At 46.5% G+C, this 18,479-nt stretch overlaps 1 protein-coding gene across 1 annotated transcript in view; it reads right to left on the bottom strand.

Annotated features, from left to right (window-relative positions):
• KIF7 (kinesin family member 7) overlaps nucleotides 1-18,479 on the bottom strand; it is a 262,334-nt gene that overhangs the window by 57,389 nt on the left and 186,466 nt on the right. The window contains exon 15 of the mRNA XM_086958140.1: nucleotides 761-967. Within this exon, the coding sequence (XP_086814266.1) occupies nucleotides 761-967 (207 nt within the window). The remainder of the gene's footprint in view (nucleotides 1-760; nucleotides 968-18,479) is intronic.

Consider the following 18,479-nt stretch of genomic DNA (forward strand, 5'->3'; position numbering starts at 1 on the left):
ATGATCAAATTGTGGCAAAAGAAATCATAAAGGTGCAGTTCAATCCTACCACTTAGCAGCTTCTCGCTACTTGTTCCAATGAAATCAGTTGGTAGATTGGCATAAAGTGGAGGAACAGGAAATAGCCAAGGACCTGCACATTTATCGTTCCAATGTGGTTTTCAAAAACATTTTGTATGAGGCATAACAGTTCTCTTTAGTCTTGGGTTTGTGCAATACGTAGGGCAACATTACCACCCCCTGATATTTTTTTTATAACTTAAGACCCACAGGAATCGTCATGTACTCTGGAGAAGCCCACTGGGAAGTATGCTACACCATAAATCATTAAGAACACTGCATATCTACCAGTCTCGAATTGTATTATCTGCAAAAAAACATACAGTACTGAAAAACCAGACTAACTCACATCACGTGGCACTAGGTTAAAAAGAAAACCTTATTAAAATTGCATCGGAAAAGATTAACACAAAACCGCAAGAAGTAAGAGCCAGAAGAATGGTGCCACTTTGAATAAAGAAATGTTTCAAATTAAAAACTTTGCTTCACAGTGGCAACCAGTCTTCAGTTGATGTACATAATAAACCTCACAGGGAAATAAAGCAATCAATGTTCCATTATAATTTCTTAACAAGGCACATTTGGTGTTATACTTTGGACCCAAGTAATTTTCAAATCTCCCATAAACTGAACTTACTAGATCAATTCAGAGTGAAAAGTGAAACAGAAGCATCAAATCATACTACAAAGGCTAGTTTACCTTGTCGAAATATTTACAGAGTAAAGCTCGTGTTTCAGAAGAAGAGAGGTAACTGAGCTTGGACATGAGGTTCATTTCACACTGGGACAACATGCTGGCTGAAGCACGCAGGACATGCTGCCTGCGTGTGATAGATTCATTCTTGTACTCAATTGCAGCATCCAAAGCTTCTATAGCTTCATCAAGTTGGAAAAGGGTCCTCTCTTCCTAAAGAGGGAAAAAAGATTCATTAACCTTTAAAAAGACAATTTATATTAAATCTCCATAAACAAACTGTTTAACTACATCAGTCAAAAAAACAGATCCATTGCCATTCTGTAGAAAAAGAATTTATTTTAAATTAGCTAGCAACATATGCGTGTCTGGCCAAGACTTCTGGCAAAACAGAGTAGAATTGTCTAGTATCAGGCATCAATTCCCATAAAAAATGCAATGATTAAGTTCTATGAAAACACTTCACTGCTTGGTATCAGGAAAGCATTTTCAAACTACCACATAGAAAAGAGAATAGACCATTTAATTGACCAGTATTTTAGAAGTACAGTATCAGACCAAATAATAAGGGTTAGATTGTCTGCCGCATGCTTCATAGCGCTGATCAAGCAATGTTGGTAAAGCACCAGCCTGATTCATCAATCTCCCGTTTTGCGAGGCCCTAATAGCGAATTATAGCGATTCGCTATTAAGGACTCGCAAAACGGGATTCATGTAGGAATAGCAAAATTTATTGCGATTCCTACTGATTCCTTATTTGCGATTAGCAAATTGCTAATCGCAAATAAGGAAAAACTCCCCATTTATTCCTATGGGCCAAAAGGCCCATAGGAATGAATGGGGAGTATTCCTTATTTGCGATTAGCAATTTGCTAATCGCAAATAAGGAAAAACTCCCCATTCATTCCTATGGGCCAAAAGGCCCATAGGAATGAATGGGGAGTATTCCTTATTTGCGATTAGCAATTTGCTAATCGCAAATAAGATTGCGATTTGAAGGGTGCCAGGGGTGTCCAAAGGACACCCTGTAGCACCCCTCAAATGCACATTTGAACAGGTGTTGCGCACACACATGTCCAAAGGACATGTGTGTGTGTAACATGCAAAAGAAAAAAATGCACTAAAGTGCTTTTTACTCTTTTTTTGCAATTTACCACCAAGTCAGACTTGGTGGTAAATTGCGACCAAATATTGCGAATTCGCAATTTCCAATTGGTTGATGAATTGGATTTAAGGAATCTCTATTAGAGATTCCTTAAATCCAATTCCTCCCAAATATGCGATTTCGGTAATAGCGATTTTTGCATTTGGGATGATGAATCCCAAATGCAAAAATCTCACTCGCAAACGGCCAGATTCTCAGAATCTGGCCATTTGCGAGCGCTATTCATGTTGAAGAATATGGCTGCACGTCTTTCCAATCTCTCTTAAATCACTACGTTGTGATGTCCATCCTTAAAAAAGAATAGGAAAACCAATTTAAGATACTTAAATATCAATGTGTTAATACTAAATGCCTCAATGATATAGATCAAGTTACTACATTTAGATACAAGCTAAATAACCTGTTAAATTTAAAGGCTGACTATACCATGTTTCCCATAGCATTATCTTTGGACATAACAAAAGAAAACTTGTTAACTTATGACAAAAATAGGAAAAAGACTTTTTCAGCATATCTGTTATAATTAACTAAAGATTAAACTATCAATTAAGTATTTGAGGACAAATGTATTAATAATAAAAACTATCAGAAGTTCCATGCTAACAAAGACACTGATATACTAAAGAGACAGACTCAGGTTTACACAGAGCTTACAACTGAGAAGGATCCCAATGAAAACAATTGATTAAAAGAACATGTTACCTTTGATAAGGAAAGGGCGGCAGTCACACACTAGTGCATAGATCGCCATCTGGTGGTGGGCCCGGATGATTACACTTTGTTGTTGTCTTGGAAGAGTCTTCGTTTGGTAGATGACTCCTCCTGTAGAGCATAGTGCGAATGGGCATCGACTCCATCTTCAGATTGCTTTTTGCCATTGGGGAATTGATGGAGTTGTACGAGTACAGAAAAAGATGTCCATGTCTAGTGTATCTAATTAACCCTTTCCACGTGGGGCTAATTCCCCCGCAGTGCGGGGGGGAGGTGGCCATCACGGCGCCGCCGTGCTTGTGACAAGCTTTCTGGAATTAGTTGACAGTCCAACCGTCCAATACCTTGTAGACAAATTATGTCCCGCTTCTGTGGGCTCACGGAGGGGGTAACCGTCACGCCAAATCAATCTTCAAATTTGGCGATAGCCCTCTTGCAAACCTGCTCGTAACTCATCCGTGGCACGAATGTTGGAACAGATATAGGTAGCGGGTGGGCGTGTGCGACTGCAGCCCAACATGCCAAGAACAGATGCATACTGGAAAGTAGCATTTTCCGTTCGAGGCATATGTGCTGCAGATTACACACTAGTGCATTGATTGCATAGCAGTTCTCTCCCTTAGCAGCGACCACCAGTATCTGTTGCAGTAGTTTGCAATAATGTTTTGAATACAGCCTGGCCCACACTAGCTTGTTGTTTTGCTTGCACATCTACACAGTAGTGTTTTGTGAATGTGTGTGGTGGTGTAGACCATGTAGCTGCTTTGCAGATATCATCTAGGGAATATTTCCTAAAAATGCCATAGATGTCCCTAGTTTACGGGTGGAGTAAGCCCTAGGGGGAATGGATAGAAAGCCTTTTGCTTTTTGGTAACAAATTTGAATGCATTTGACAATCCACCTTGCAATCCCAGCTTTTGAATTAGGATTACCTTTATGTGGAGGCGCAAAGGACACAATCAATTGTTTTGTTTTACGAAATGGTTTTGTCCTATCAATATAGTAGAGGAGAGCTCTTTTGACATCTAAAGTATGGAGAGCTCTTTCAGCAACCGTCTGTGGTTGAGAGAAGAATACTCATCCATAACAACTGGCAATTTGGTTGTGGTGTGAGAACAGTGAATGAAGAATGTGTGAGTATGTGTGGTTTGATATGATTGATTAAAGGGATATGTGGGACTTGGGCTGAATGGTTTGAGTATTTATTATGTAAATGCACAAATTGTCTATATCATTGTCTGAATTAATATTTGTAAAAAACTAAATAAATATGAAACATTTTTTCTAAGTATGTCTCTCTTGATGCTATGGTGAGGGCTGGCCTAGTGGATGTATGACTAACTGTGTAAATTTGGGACTCTCTTAGAGCCCTTAGATATATTTGATTTAGGCAGATTTTCCTCTCATTTTATTGCTCTTGATTCCCCTGCTCGTCTGCCTAATATTAGTTTTTTTAGGGGTCCTCTTTTGTGTATTTGAGAGAAGAATGCAACTCAATAGATTGATTGAGGTGGAACAGTGAAATGACTTTTGGAAGGAATCTGCAGTTTGTTTTTAGAACCACTTTGTTGTGATGGAGTTGTAAGCATGGTTCTTGAAGTGCTAATGCCTGGATCTCATTTACTCTTCTGAATGAGGTAATAGCAATTAACAAAGCAACTTTTCATGAAAGGAACTGAAATTCACACTTATGCAAGGGTCCAAATGGAGGACCCATAAGTCTAGTGAGAACAATATTTAGATTCCATACAGGGGAGGGTGTTACCCTGGGAGGAATTATTCTTTTGAGTCCTTCCATAGATGCTTTGATGGCAGGTACTCTGAATAATGACAGATGTTGTCTGTTTTGAAGGTAAACTGCTATATCAGCAAGATGTAACCTGATTGAGGAGTATGCCGAACTATATCTTTGTAGATGGAGCAGGTAACATATGATGTTTTGGATAGAAACATCTAGTGGGTTAATATGATTATTTGTGCAATACACAACAGAAACTTTCCACTTGGCTGCATAGAATGCTCTAGTGGTGGGACGTCTAGCATCTATTATAACATTCATGCGATCAGGCGGAAGATTGAGGTATCCAAATTCTAAGACCTCAGGAGCCAAATCGCTAGGTTGAGCTGCATGGGGTGCAGATTGATGATCTCTCAATGGTTCTGTGTCAGTAGGTGTGGAGAGAGTTTTAATTTTTGATGTGGTACTACTGAGAGCTCTAGTAGTGTGGTGTACCACAGTTGTCTTGCCCACGTTGGTGCAATGAGAATCAATGTGAGGGAGTGTTGCTGTAGCTTGCGCACCACTAACGGAATGAGTGGGAGAGGCGGAAAAGTGTACGCAAATCTGTCCGACCAAGTCATCTATTTCGCATTGCCTTTGGACAATGGGTGTAAGAAGCTTGGGCATTTGGAGTTGAGGTGTGTGGCGAACAGATCCATCTCCGGTTGTCCCCACTTGTGAAAGAAAGGTTGAAGAACTTGAGGATGAAGTTCACACTTGTGTATCTGTTATCTTTGATGACTTAACAGATACACAACTTGATTGTAAACTCCTGGTAGATGCTCTGCTAACACAAAGATTTTTTGAGAAATGGCCCACCTCCATATGCTCTACGCCAGGCAGCAGAGCTGTAAGGAGTGTGTTCCTCCCTATTTTTGGATGTAGTGCATGGCTGCATTTTGTCGGTACGGACTAATACAGCCTTGCCTGATAGGTAATGCTGGAATGACTTTAGAGCTAGAAAAATGGCTAGCAACTCCAGATGGTTTATGTGGAGTAGCTTTTGTAGTGGTGTCCATGTGCCCTGTACTGTGTGCTCTTCCAAATGCGCTCCACAGCAAGTGAGAGATGCGTCTGTGGTTAGCACCACCTGTGGAACTGGCTCTATGAACGGCTGGCCTTTTGAAAGGTTTTTGGTGTTCCACCACTGCAGAGAGCGATGTGTCCGGTCGTCCACCACCACCAGATCTGTTAGTTGTTGTTGAGCCTGATTCCATTGGCTGGCTAAGCACTCTTGCAGGGGGCGCATTTGGAGTCTTGCGTGTGGCACTATGAAAATGCAAGATGCCATCATTCCAATTAATTGCATGAACACTCGAGCTGGTAGTGAGTGTTGCGACTGGAATTTTTGTATAAGAGCTTACACAATTTGTATCCTTGCTGGATTGGGGGATGCAATTGCTTTGGAGGTATCTATTGTGGCACCCAGATACTGTTGAGACAGGGATGGTTGGAGATGTGACTTATTTTGTTATGCTGTGAAGCCGAGCTTGTGTAGCAGGTAGATGGTTTGATGCGTGTGTTGCACGCATTGGTGGTATGACTTGGATTTTATTAGCCAGTCGTCTAGGTATGGGAAGACATGGATGTTGTCCCTTCTCAAGTGTGCTGCTACTACTGCTAGACACTTTGTGAAAACTCAAGGTGCTGTAGTTACTCCGAAAGGGAGTACCTTGCACTGGTAATGCTGACCATCTAGTACGAACTGAAGGTACTTTCTGTGAGCTTGGTGGGTGGGAATGTGAAAGTAGGCGTCCTTGAGATCTAGGGTGGCAAGGAAGTCGCCTTGTTTTAACAGAGGAAGGACCTGCTGTAATGTGACCATATGGAAGTGGTCGGACTGTATGTAAAGATTTAGGGGTCTCAGGTCTAGTATAGGTCTGAGGGAGCTGTCCTTTTTGGGGATAAGAAAACATAGGGAGTAAACTCCTGTGTTTTGATGGTGTTCTGTGACTGGTTCTATTGCATTCTTTTGCAGTAGAGAGGCAACTTCTTGTTTTAGGAGTGTGAGATGCTCCTGTGACATGGGACGCAGTCTGGGTGGTATTGTTGAAGGAGTAGAAGTGAGCTCCAGGCAATAACCTGACTGAACTATTTGTCTCACCCACCTGTCTGTGGTGATGGAGTTCCAGACAGGTAGGAACTGTTATAATCTCCTCCCGACAGGAGTGGAATGGTCTGGGGGGAGGGAAGTCACTGCTTAGGAGTGGAGGCATTGCGGTTGTTGCTCCCTCTGCCTCTACCTTTAGTATTACCTCTATATCCTCCTCTGTAATAACCTATATTGGGCGAGGATTGGGCGGGCGGCTTGTAAGAAGATGAGGCGTTGTCTGTTTGAAAACCTTTGGAGGGGCCCCTGTAAGAGGAGCGACGAAAGGACGCTCTGGAAGTTTATTTTTTTTTGGTGCAAGACTTTTATTAAGTACTGTCAAGTGAACACAGCGTCACGCCTACAACCCTGAGGCCGGCCGCTATTTGTACCATCATCAGGATTATAAGATATATAAAAACAATTTCACAGGTACAGTTACATAGTTGTTATAGAAATGTACTGACAGTCTGCATAGGCAATATAAACAAAGCAATTTGTCTCGCTTTTTACAGTTTTTTTTTGGTTGTAAAACCTCAACATGTGCGGTATCAAGTCTATAAAGGAGAGACATCCGAGCGTCAGGTAAGTGGCGGGCCCACTCCTGAGCGTGGTGAAGCTCAGACAGTGCAACGCAAGGGAACAAGAAGAAAATCGGAGCAGTCCATTGTTACTTATGAGACCTCAGCATGGTCCCCCATACCTCATACATCGGGCAATCACGTCTACAGCGTCACACAATAAGCACAGAAACAACGCCAATCACATGAGCGGTCCACAGGGTAAAAAGGAGGGAAGGGGGGGGGACGGCAATGCCAATATCAGTAAAACACAACCGCATATCACTCTGGTACACTCTCCTGTGACCCTGCGAGTACATAGCAGCACATCATGAGCATATTCCATAAATCAGCAATCCCTGTCATCGTCCGAGGTAACCTCCAGTAGATAGCATTGCAGCAGGGCCCATATATCAGTAGGTCTAGAGGCAATCGGTAATAGTTCAGAGTAGGTATGCAATTGTTCTTGACAGTACACCATGTCCTGCATCCAATCCTTGAATTTGGGGGCCCGTCCCCTCCCCCACCTGCAAGCCACTCTGCGCTTGGCCAACAGCATAGCCAGTGCCACATACTTGCGGTGGGCTGCCTGGAGTGGCTCTACATAGCCCAGAAGCGCTACAATCGGGGATGGATCTACTACCATGTGTATCATTTTGGAGATGGCTTGAAAGACTTGATCCCAGTAACGACGTATCTGATCGCACCCCCATGCAAGATGTAAGAAATCTGCCCCAGGCTCACCACATCTATCACAATTGTCAGTGGTTCTTAACTGGAATCTGTGTAGCCGTGCAGGAGTGTGGTACAATCTGTGTAGGAATTTGTAATGAATGATCCTATATCTGCTGCTAGCCGATATGCGTTCCGTCTGTTGCATACAAAAATCCCACTGTCTATCAGTAAGGGTTATGTCCAACTCCCGGTCCCACTTCCTCCTAGCAGGTAAGTCAGTCTATTCCAGATTGGCACGGACTGATTTATATAGTGTAGACACCAGTTTGTTGGGGTTATCATGCAAGAGTAGGGTCTGCAGTGGGAGAAGTACAGGAGGCTCGTGTGGGAAGTCAGGTGTAATTGCCTGTAAACCGTGCCGGAGTCGGATATAATAAAACACCTCTAGCGGTGTCGGCTGTATATCTTCGTACAGTTGTTCCTTGGAACGGAACGTGCCATTACGGTATAGGTCCCCCCATGTTCGGACATGTATTTTCGTCAGTAGTTTCTGAAAGCCCGCTTCTTGTAGAAGTGGTAGCTGTGGGTGGTAAACCAAGGGTAACAATGGGGCATACAACAGTTGCAGACTGAGTTGCGATGTTATCCGCTGCCACGCAGTCACTGTGCTCAGTACTGTGTTGGGGGTCTTGTCCCTACCTTCCACCGGGGAGTATAATGCGCCTTCAATCGGGGTTGGGTGTGCCAGCCAGTGTTCAGCTGCCAATTGGGGCATGTATCTGGGTTGTCGCACCCAGAAGTAGGCAAAGTGGGCCTGAGCTGCGCGGTAATAAAGCTCAAAATCCGGGATCCCAAAGCCACCCTGTGAGTAAGGCCTGATAAGGACCTCCCATTTGAGCCTAGGTGATTTCCCGCCCCATACTAGTTTAAGCAGTTCCGAACGTAGCAGTCTAAAAAAAAAGGCTCCAGGGTGAAATGGTATGTTCAGGATAAGGTATAGGAGCTGAGGGAGTATCACCATCTTGATTAAGGAAGCCCTCCCAGCCATTGAAAGGGGAAGGGTTATCCATCTAGAGATCTTGTCACTGATTTTATCCATCACTGTGCCATAATTAGCCCGAATCAGTGCCTCCCTGCCCTTTTCTATGTGTATTCCTAGGTATTTAAAATCTCCCTCACACCAGGCAAGTGGGTACTCCAACGGAAATTTATGGGTCGAGGCGGTGAGTGGGAAAATACACTACTTGGTCCAGTTGATCTGGACGCCAGAGAGGGCTCCAAACCGAATTAATTCTCTAAGGATGGGGTGCAAGTTCTCACCCGGGTGGCGGACAAAGAGTGTAATATCGTCGGCATACATCGAGATTAGTATCTGCCGTTGAAAACATCTCAGTGCACCATCTCGGTGATGTTAACGCAGTTTCGCTGCGAGGGGCTCAGTAGCTATGGCAAATAGGAGTGGGGAAAGGGGGCAACCCTGCCTAGTACCCCTGGACACCGGGAATTCTGGGGACAATCTGCCGTTAATGAGTACCCTGGCTACCGGGCGTGTATACAATAGTCTAATCCAGGATATGAAGATAGGTGGAAAGCCCATGCGTTCGAGTACCCTGAATACATAATCCCACTCTATTGAATCAAACGCCTTGGTGGCGTCCAAAAATATGGCCGCCATCGGCAAATCTTCGTGTACAGAATCATAGACAGAGAAAAAGGTGCGGAGGTTATGTGATGTCGCCCTGCCCGGGACAAATCCAGTCTGGTCGGGGAGTATCAGATCGGGTAATAGAAGGCTAATGCGTGCTGCTATTAATTTAGCGAGAATTTTCACATCGCAATTCAGCAATGACAGGGGCCTATATGAATCACAGTTAGTAGCAGGCTTCCCTGGCTTGAGGAGGGATGTGATGAGGGCGACTCTCATAGAGGCGGGGAGATGGCCAACCTCCAAAGCATCCTCATACACCTCGCGCAGGACCGGCGCCATGAAATCTATGAATGTCTTGTAAAATTCAATAGGAATGCCGTCCAACATTGTGGCTTTGCCCGATTTCATGTGCATGATAGCTTCACGTACTTCGTCTAATTCGAACGGGGCGCTTAGGAAGGCCCTCTGGGAGTCGCTCAGCCACTCCAATGATACGTCCGCCAGGTAGTCGTCAAGTGTTAGTTCCCCTGTTCTGTTCGAGGAGTATTGCGGGCTGTAGTGTTCTACAAAGGCATTTAGTATGTGTGTGGTGTCCCTGAGTAGTGTCCCCTCGGCCGTTTCCAATTCAAGTATGACAGTAGGCGAGCGCATAAGTCCAATCGTTGCAGCCAAGGCCTTCCCCGGCCTTTCACCCTCCCCATACCTTCTGGCCACCCAGTGTTTGTTCCTGAACTTCACCTCCCGTGCAGCTTCATCAGTGTATTCCGACAGTTTGGCACGGATCACAGCCAGGGTATCACTCCCTGGATGTGTGCGGAGTGCATCCTCCGCGCATCTAAGATCTGATTCCAGAGTCTTCAGTCTATTCAGAATACTCTTGAGCACACCCGAGCCCTTCGATATGCAGAGGCCCCTAAGCGTGACCTTGAAAGCATCCCAGATGGTTTCGACATCTTGAACTGAGTCTTTATTACGTTTGAAAAAATCTAAGCATTCAGTTCTAAGTTCTTCTTGGAATTCTGAATCAAGCAGCATCATGGGTTGCATGCGCCATGCCGTAACCGGGGGCCCCAGTTCAGTACCTCTCAGCGTGACTAAGACAGGCGAGTGGTCCGAATATGTTCTGGGGGGATGCATTGAGTATTCTAGGGATGTGTAGAGCTGTGGTGTCAAGAGTACATAATCCAGTCTGGCCCACGAGCGCGCCTGCGCAGTGAAGTGTGTACCCTCCCCCTTTGTCCCATGCATAGATCTCCACGCATCTATGAGCTTATGCTCTTCAATAATTGCACAAAGGACTTCCCTCTCCTGAGTATAATGATGGGGGGCGGGGTGTGATCTGTCCAAGACAGGGTTCAGGGCAGTGTTGAAATCACCCCCCCATATGATGTGTTGTGGTCCAGTGCCCACAATTGCCGCCCACAGGTCCGTAAAGTACTGTGGATCATCCACATTAGGGCCGTAGCAGCAGGCCAATGTCACAGCCATGTGACCCAGTCTGCCCCACATTAAGCAAAACCTCCCTTGTGAGTCTGACGTGGAGCCAGCCAAGTAGAAAGGCGTGTTCCTTTTGATGAGAATAGCAGTACCTCTTGCATATGATGAATATGAGGAGAAAACTGTATAAGAGGCCCACCATTTCCCAAATGAGTGTGGCCCATGAGGTTTGAAATGCGTCTCCTGAAGGAAGGCAATATGAATGTTATGTCGATCAAGATAGCTTAGAATGTGCCTCCTCTTTCTATGATCACCGAGCCCTCTCACATTCCATGTGATGATGTTCAAGTTTGTATCCCCCATGTGTGCATGTGTACATTTATACCAGAATGAGCGTCATCCAGTCGGACGCATCTAATACCATCAAGCATTGGGTCACGCTCCAGTCGCGTGTGTCGTGCATTCCCCAAAGTGAGTGGAGGGCCCAGCCCATGAGCAGTGCTCCCGTCCCACGCAATGTTTCGTTGCAACATATAGGTTACACGTCTTACCATAGGCCCCTTTATCTCCCCGACGCAGTCAGAAAGCCTCACATCAAGACATAGTAATACTTCCTCGATACCTAGTGCACATATCATGAACATAAACCAAACATTCCTCCCAATTGTGCCCCCTACCCATCCATCCCCAAGATTCCCCAGGAAACAAGTCAATCGCGGAGAAAGAACATCAACAGCTAAATTCCGTCCCCGCTCGCGCAGTCTATACGGCTCCCCCAGAATGAGCCATGTTCTGCTATCTGCATTCCTCCCACACAAGGCAATTGCCCCCCCCCCCCCCCCCCACCCACTGAAGCATCCCCAACTTGCCAGCATTCCAAGCGCACCCCCCTCCCAAACAACAACAAAACCAACCAATCATCAATAGAATTGAAGTCCAGGTCTGTGGGGCATACCCATTAGGGGTCATTAGAGGTGCACGTCTCCCCACCTCACCACCACCCACTCCGTGCATGTCCGCCCTGATGGCACTATCCGGAGGGGAGAGGGGCAGGTGGGTGGGCGCCTGGCATACGTTACCGCTTGCAGTCCAGTACCCGTCCGTGGTACCCCAAGTATATGTCGCAGTCTCCAGCCGCAGCAGGATCACCGAACTCCGCAGTGAGTCAGGTGACATGTTCCAGCAGTGTGTAGAGGTCCAGCAGTATAGTGCCAAAGGACACTTATTCTGAATTCGAGTCACGCCGGCCCTCCGCCTCCGCAGATCGTCGTCCTTGTTTAGGCAAAGTCTTAATATAGTCCTCGACTTGTTGCGGGTTGAGAAAGAAATGTTGTGTGCCCTGATGAGTCACTCTCAATTTGGCCGGGTATAAGAGGGCATAGTCAATGTTCAAGTCTCTAAGTTTCCTTTTAACAGCAAAGAATGTACGCCGTTGTTCTTGCACCACTGGGGTAAAGTCAGGATAGATGGAGAATGACACACCGTCATGTGTGAGGTTCTGGTTCGCTCGGGCTGCTCGCAGTGCCGCATCCCGATCTCTATAATTGAGCAGGCGCGCAATTATGGGCCTTGGCGGGGCACCAGGCTTGGGCTGAGGCCCAAGGGAGCGATGGGCGCGTTCCACAATAAATTGGTTAGAGAAGGCCTCCGCCCCCACTGCAGATATAAGTATTTTCTCTATGTAGAGCTCCATTTTCCCTGTGTTGGTCGACTCTGGAACGCCCGTGACGCGGATGTTATTCCTTCGGCTTCTCGCTTCCAATTCCTCATTTTTGGCAGCAATCCCTCGAAGCACATTGTCCATCCTCGAGAGTCTCGAGGTGTGCGCCGCCGTGGTGTCGTCGTTTTCAGAAATGCGGCGTTCCGCTTCCGTAAGGCGCTCCTCGTGGATATCCATCTTCTGGACTATGCCGTCCATTCTGGTCGAAAGTCTATCAACTTTATCGACAACAGTGGCAAAGCCCTGTCGCATCTCATGCAGCATTGTGGCAATGTCCGGCGCCGTAGGGGCCGATGTGGATACTTCTGCGGAAGGACTCCTGGGCTGTCCGCTTTCCCCTGTATTCCTAGTCACTTTTTTCTGCACTGCAGCCTCAAAATGCAGTTTGGGATGTTTGTTGTCAGGTTTCCCCATTGCGCCGAGGATGCAAAACCGCTCTGCTCCAGGCGAATGGCGATCCCGCCTAGTGCAGTTGCAATCAAAACAAGAGAGGTATCCCTACATCAATGATGCGCAGTGCAGAAGTTGCGGTGTCTCTTCTATGCCACAGGTGGGCGAGGATAGTCTTGGTAGTTGCTGGCAGGGGGGCTTATGAGGAAGCTAAGGGTGGTGCATGAGACTGAGCATGTAGCAGAGCCACAAGGCCTGGAGATGATGTGATCCCGGTGAGCAGTACCACACAGAGCGGGCGGCAGCACCCTCAAGTGAACCGCGCAACCACGGGGTACAGGGAGACCCTGGCGGCACCACTGTAGGGGTTTGTAGGGAAGCCTGGGGTAGCACATGTGGTGGTGCACGCAATAGAGCCCCGGGCCGGAGGTAACGTCGCCTCAGCGCGTGGCGCAGCGCCGGGCAGCCAGCAGTGCCCCAGGGGACAATCTCTGAGGTCCGGGCTGCAGGAAGCACCTCAATGTTCAAAAGCGCCCTGGTGAGATGTTTGTAGAGAAGCTCGAGGCTGCAGCGCGATCATAGCCGACTCACAGGCTGGGGCAAGGTTCCACTCGCGTGGAGGCAGCAAGACGATTCCCACGGCGCTATGACAGCGCGTCAGTCAGCGTGCCGAAAGCGGGCCGCTTTGGAAGGGGAGGCGCCGCGATCAGTGCACGCTATGGCGTTAAGCGCAGCAGCTTGTGGAGGCGCCGGGTTTCTCACCAGCCTGCACTCTGGTGTCGGTCGAGGCCGGGGAGGGGGGTGGTGGGATGAGTCTTCGTCCCCCTCCGCTTTCGAAGACAGGAGCGCCACACTCTTCCGTGTCTGGCCCGGGTGCCTCGTGGTGGGCCTCGGTATTGCGTAGCCGCGCAAGCCGACTCAGGGTTCCATCACGGCAGGGCGCCTCCCGGGTTGAATCTTTGAAGGGCTCTACCACCGCCGCCCATGTAAGCAGGGCCACTAAACTCACACCGAGCGCCCAGCTACACTCACTGTCCTTGCGTGGGGAGTTTCGGACGGGTGGGAGCAGGAAAAACAGGATTAATTCAGGATATCGATGCCAGGCTGCCGGAGCCTCACAGGAGTGCGGCCATACAGCTTGTGCGCCCTCTAGCGCCCCCGACGCTCGGGGAGTTTGAGTTTGAAAGGCTCCCATGGATTTTGCTGTGTCCGTATCCTTTTTCATTTTCTCCAGTGCATTATCAACTGTAGGACCAAAAAGATGTTGCTGGTCAAAAGGCTGATTAAGGATACTGGTCTGTACCTCTGGTTTGAACCCAGAGATGCGCAACCAGGCAGGTCTACGTAAAAGTACGCCTGTATTTATTGCTCTAGATGCTGTGTCAGCAGTATCTAAAGCACAACGGATTGAGGTATTGGTAACGACCTTGCCTTCTTGTATTAAGTCAGAATCCCTGGCCTTATATTTGTCTGGCAAATGTTGCATAAGTGTTTCTAGCTCATTGTAATGTGCTCGATCATATCTAGCTAACAGGGCATGAGTGTTAGCAATTCTCTAGACATTGGCTGCTTGTGAGATGGTGCGTTTTCCAGAAGCATCTAAAAGTTTGGACTCCTTATCAGGGGGTGGAGCATCCCCTGTTGTCTGCGAGTTAGCTCTTTTCCTAGCGTTTGAGACTACTAATGAGTCTAATGGCAACTGGCCTTTGATGTATGCTGGGTCAGTTGGAGCTGCTTTATACTTCTTTTCTAATCTGCGATTAATCACTCTGGCTCTGACGGGATCTTTCAATATCTCTGGTGCGTGTTTTACCACTCCCTTAAGCATTGGTAATGTGGCTGTGGTTTTATGCGACTGTAGTAAAGTATCCATAAGGAAGTTTTCCTCTACTGGATCAGTGTGTAAATCTACCCCATGAAAGGTGGCTGCCCTATGAATGAGTTGTGTAAACCCTATAGTGTCATCTGGAGGAGATGGCCATATCTTGTGGCAGATCTGGGACATCTGGCGCGTTATAATCTTCCCAGGGATCATCTGATGGGCCAGGAATATTGTCTGTGTCAGCTAAGGGTTGCTAATTTTCTACCCCCTCTGAATAATTATCCTCATCCTCATCATCCTCCGCTGGTGCAGGGCTGTGCATGGTGGATGGTGAGTGTGCCGGAGAAATGTCCAGTGGTAGCTTTGGCAGTGGTGAAGGAATTCTTATGGAGGAAGTTTGAGCATGTTTTTTGAGAGGAATGGAGGTATTTTGGGAGGGTCCAGCTTCCTTTTTTTCTGGAACTGTAATTATATGTCCAGTTTTTGGATGAATAGGAAGAGTCTTGTTTTGGATCTGGGCAAAATAGCTCTTCTGTGGCACCAACTTGTCTTGTTTGGGGCAGAGTTGCTTAGAAGGTCTTGCAGTGTCATTTATAGTCTTTGGAGCAGATTTTGGTTTTGGCTCCGAAGACTTGTGGTCAGAATCTTTCTTGGTGTCGTGACTCTTGTTCGGATCTGATGCTTTCGGATCCGGAATTATCGGTTCCGAAGCACGTTTCGAGTCGACAACTTTCGGTGCCGAAGTGGACTTTGGGTCAACTTGTTCCGGTACCGGAGTTGGCTTTGGTTCGATAGACTTAAGAACTACTTTCGGTACTGAGCTTGTTTTCGGCTCGACCGGTTTTGGTACTGAGGGTTGCCTCGGTGCTGGAGTTAGTTTTGGTTTAAGGACCTTTTGCTTGCCGGGACCGACAGGCTGACTAGAACCAGAGTCGTCTAGAGGCTTTTTAGGATTCTTCGTTGCCGAGCCGGAAGGCGGGTCGTCAGAAGTTTTTGTTTGTGTGCACCTGGACCCAGTGGAGGTGGAACAGAAGCCTGGCCCGGAATGGGGGTGTGAACAATGTTGACGCTTGTACGCTCTGGAAGTTGAATCCTCTGCTTCAGAAACGACGTCATCCTGCTATTGTTCTTCGGACTCTAGATCGATTGGAGCCTCGTCTATGATGAGATCTGGTGTCGATGAAGAGGACTGTGTCATGACTATTCGAGCACGACGGTCTCTGATAGTTTTCTTGGAACGAAGCGCAGGCCTGGCAATCTCGACTCTTGTGCTCTGGGGAGAAGCACAGATTGCACACCTCATGTAGATCAGTGTGGGGAAATTAGTTTACTGAGGGCACTTCTTGAAGGGTGTTCTTTCCATGAGCTAAAGGCCCAATGTGCAGTTGGGCCAGACGGCCAGGACGAGCGCTGGAATCGAGAAGCGCAAACCTTTCTTTGACGCGACAGAAGCTTCCAGTAAAGATTACTAAATACTGTGGTTTGGACAGTCTGTCCTTAAGTTAAATTCACCCAAGCAGAAGCTTTAACATTTAAGGAGAATAACACTCCAGAAGAGCAGTATGAAACTTAGAGTTCTTGCTTGGGGCGGGAGGGTGGGATGATGGACTAAATAAATTGACTTGGTGCAGGCTGCATGGAAACTAACTTGCACCATCAAGAGTTCCACTAAAGAAGTGGTAGGAATGGAAGTAATAAACAGTATGATATAATTTTCACACTTAATCACGATTCCACCACTTGCACAAGTGGTTCAATCGACTCTTGAAATTTTGAAGTCATGTTTCAGTTAAGAAAATATTTCCAACTTGCCATGAGATACAATATTGTGAATTTCCTTTTTAGGTTGGTGCACAAAATGCACAACAAGTAAAGAGCAGCAACATGATATTTTTAAAGTAAAGAAGCCATTCCTTGGCTGTAGAAGAAAACAAGTTACTTACCTGTAACTTTGGTTCCCCAGTATTGGTACTTTCATAGATTCCCATGCTTTGTATCATTCCCCGTCGTCGGAATGGGAGCCTTGGTAAAAAGAAAATACCATAGCAGTAGGTACAAAAGAGAAACCTAGGCCTAGGCCTCATCTCATTTTGTAGCCTATCCGCCTCTTTTTGTAAAAGAGACCAAAAAAGTTGTAACAACCAATCAGAATAGCCTCACCCCATAGAACCCTCTTGAGAGAGCCTCAGAGCCTCAGATTTTCGTAGCCGTTGTGTAACAGTAACCACTTCTGCTGAAGGCTGAGCTTTCCCAGGGGAGGAGGGTGGGCGCATGGGAATCTATGAAAGTACCATTACTGGGGAACCAAAGTTACAGGTAAGTAACTTGTTTTCTAGCCCCAGTATTGGACTTTCTTTGATTCCCATGCTTTGTATCAGAGTAGCTAGCAGTAAACAACAAATGCACATTTTGTCCTATGCATATCAGCATAAAACAGTACAAGTATTATCATAGATAGTCAAAACTCTTTGTAACAATTGATAGGCAATATTATCAAATACAAAATGTGCAATAAAGGAAGGAGGGATAGAAGGGAAAGCTCACCGCTCACTGGACTCAGGATCGCTTGTCCGACTGCTGTGTCACTCTTCGTGGAGGAATCCAAACAGTAGTGTTTCGAGAATCAATGGGCACTGCTCCATGTCGCTGCCCTACAAATGTCCTTGATAGGCACACCAGAGAACAGAGCCGTAGATGACGACACTAATCTCGTAGAATGACCTTTGATCCGTCCTTTCAGCGGCTTCCCTGACGCTTGATGACAGAAAAGAATTGTGCTGTCAATCCAATGTGATATCCCCTGCTTTGACAAGGGCAAACCTTTTCTTGGGGCGCCAAAAGCGACAAAAAGCTGCAATGTCTTCCTGAATTCTTTTGTACGTTGAAGATAGAACTTTAAGCATCATTGGACATCCAAAGTGTGGAGAGACCTCTCCGCCAGAGATGAAGGTCGAGGAAAGTAAGACTTTAGCACTATAGGCTTCTTTAGGTGAAAATCCAAAGGGACTTTTGGATTTGTCCGTAAAATCAAAGTTTCCTTTTTGAACTGTAAGAAAGGTTCAACAATCGTGAGAGCTTGAAGTTCCCCAACCCTTCTAGCTGAGGTTATCGCCAGAAGAAAAGCAATTTTCCATGACACAAACTTCATGTCAGCTTTATGGATTGGTTCAAATGGAGCCCTCATGAGGTGGGCTAGGACCAGGTTGAGTTGCCAAATCGGAGGAGGAGGTCTCACTGGAGGAAAAGCTCTGAATAGACCTTTCAGGAATTGCCTGATCACTCTCGCTGACCAAAGAGAAGGTCCAGAGGTTGTTCGTCTGAACCTCGAGATCGCTGCCAGATGCACTTTAATGGAAGAGTGTTGAAGACCTAACTTGGCCAAAGACAATATGTACGGTAAGATCTTATGAGGAGCTGAAGTAAAAGGGTGAAGATTTTCCTTTTGGCACCATGTACAAAAACGCTTCCATCTTGCTCGATAAGTCCTGTTTGTACTAGGAGCCCGAGCTTGGGCTAAAATGTCCTTGCAATCTTGAGGAATATCTAAAGCACTGAACTCCTGGTGTTCAGGAGCCAAGCTGTCAATTGCAGAGAGATTGGGTCCGGATGTATCACTTGGCCCTTGAACATCGTCAGCAGGGTAGGAATCGGACGTAGGAGAACCTGTTGACCTGACAGAAGGAGGAGCTCTGTGTACCAAAACTAGCAGGGGCCAAGCTGGGGCTATT

This window comes from Lissotriton vulgaris, chromosome 2_1 (genome assembly GCF_964263255.1).
Source record: "Lissotriton vulgaris chromosome 2_1, aLisVul1.2, whole genome shotgun sequence".
In the NCBI taxonomy this organism is placed as follows: Eukaryota; Metazoa; Chordata; class Amphibia; order Caudata; family Salamandridae; genus Lissotriton; species Lissotriton vulgaris.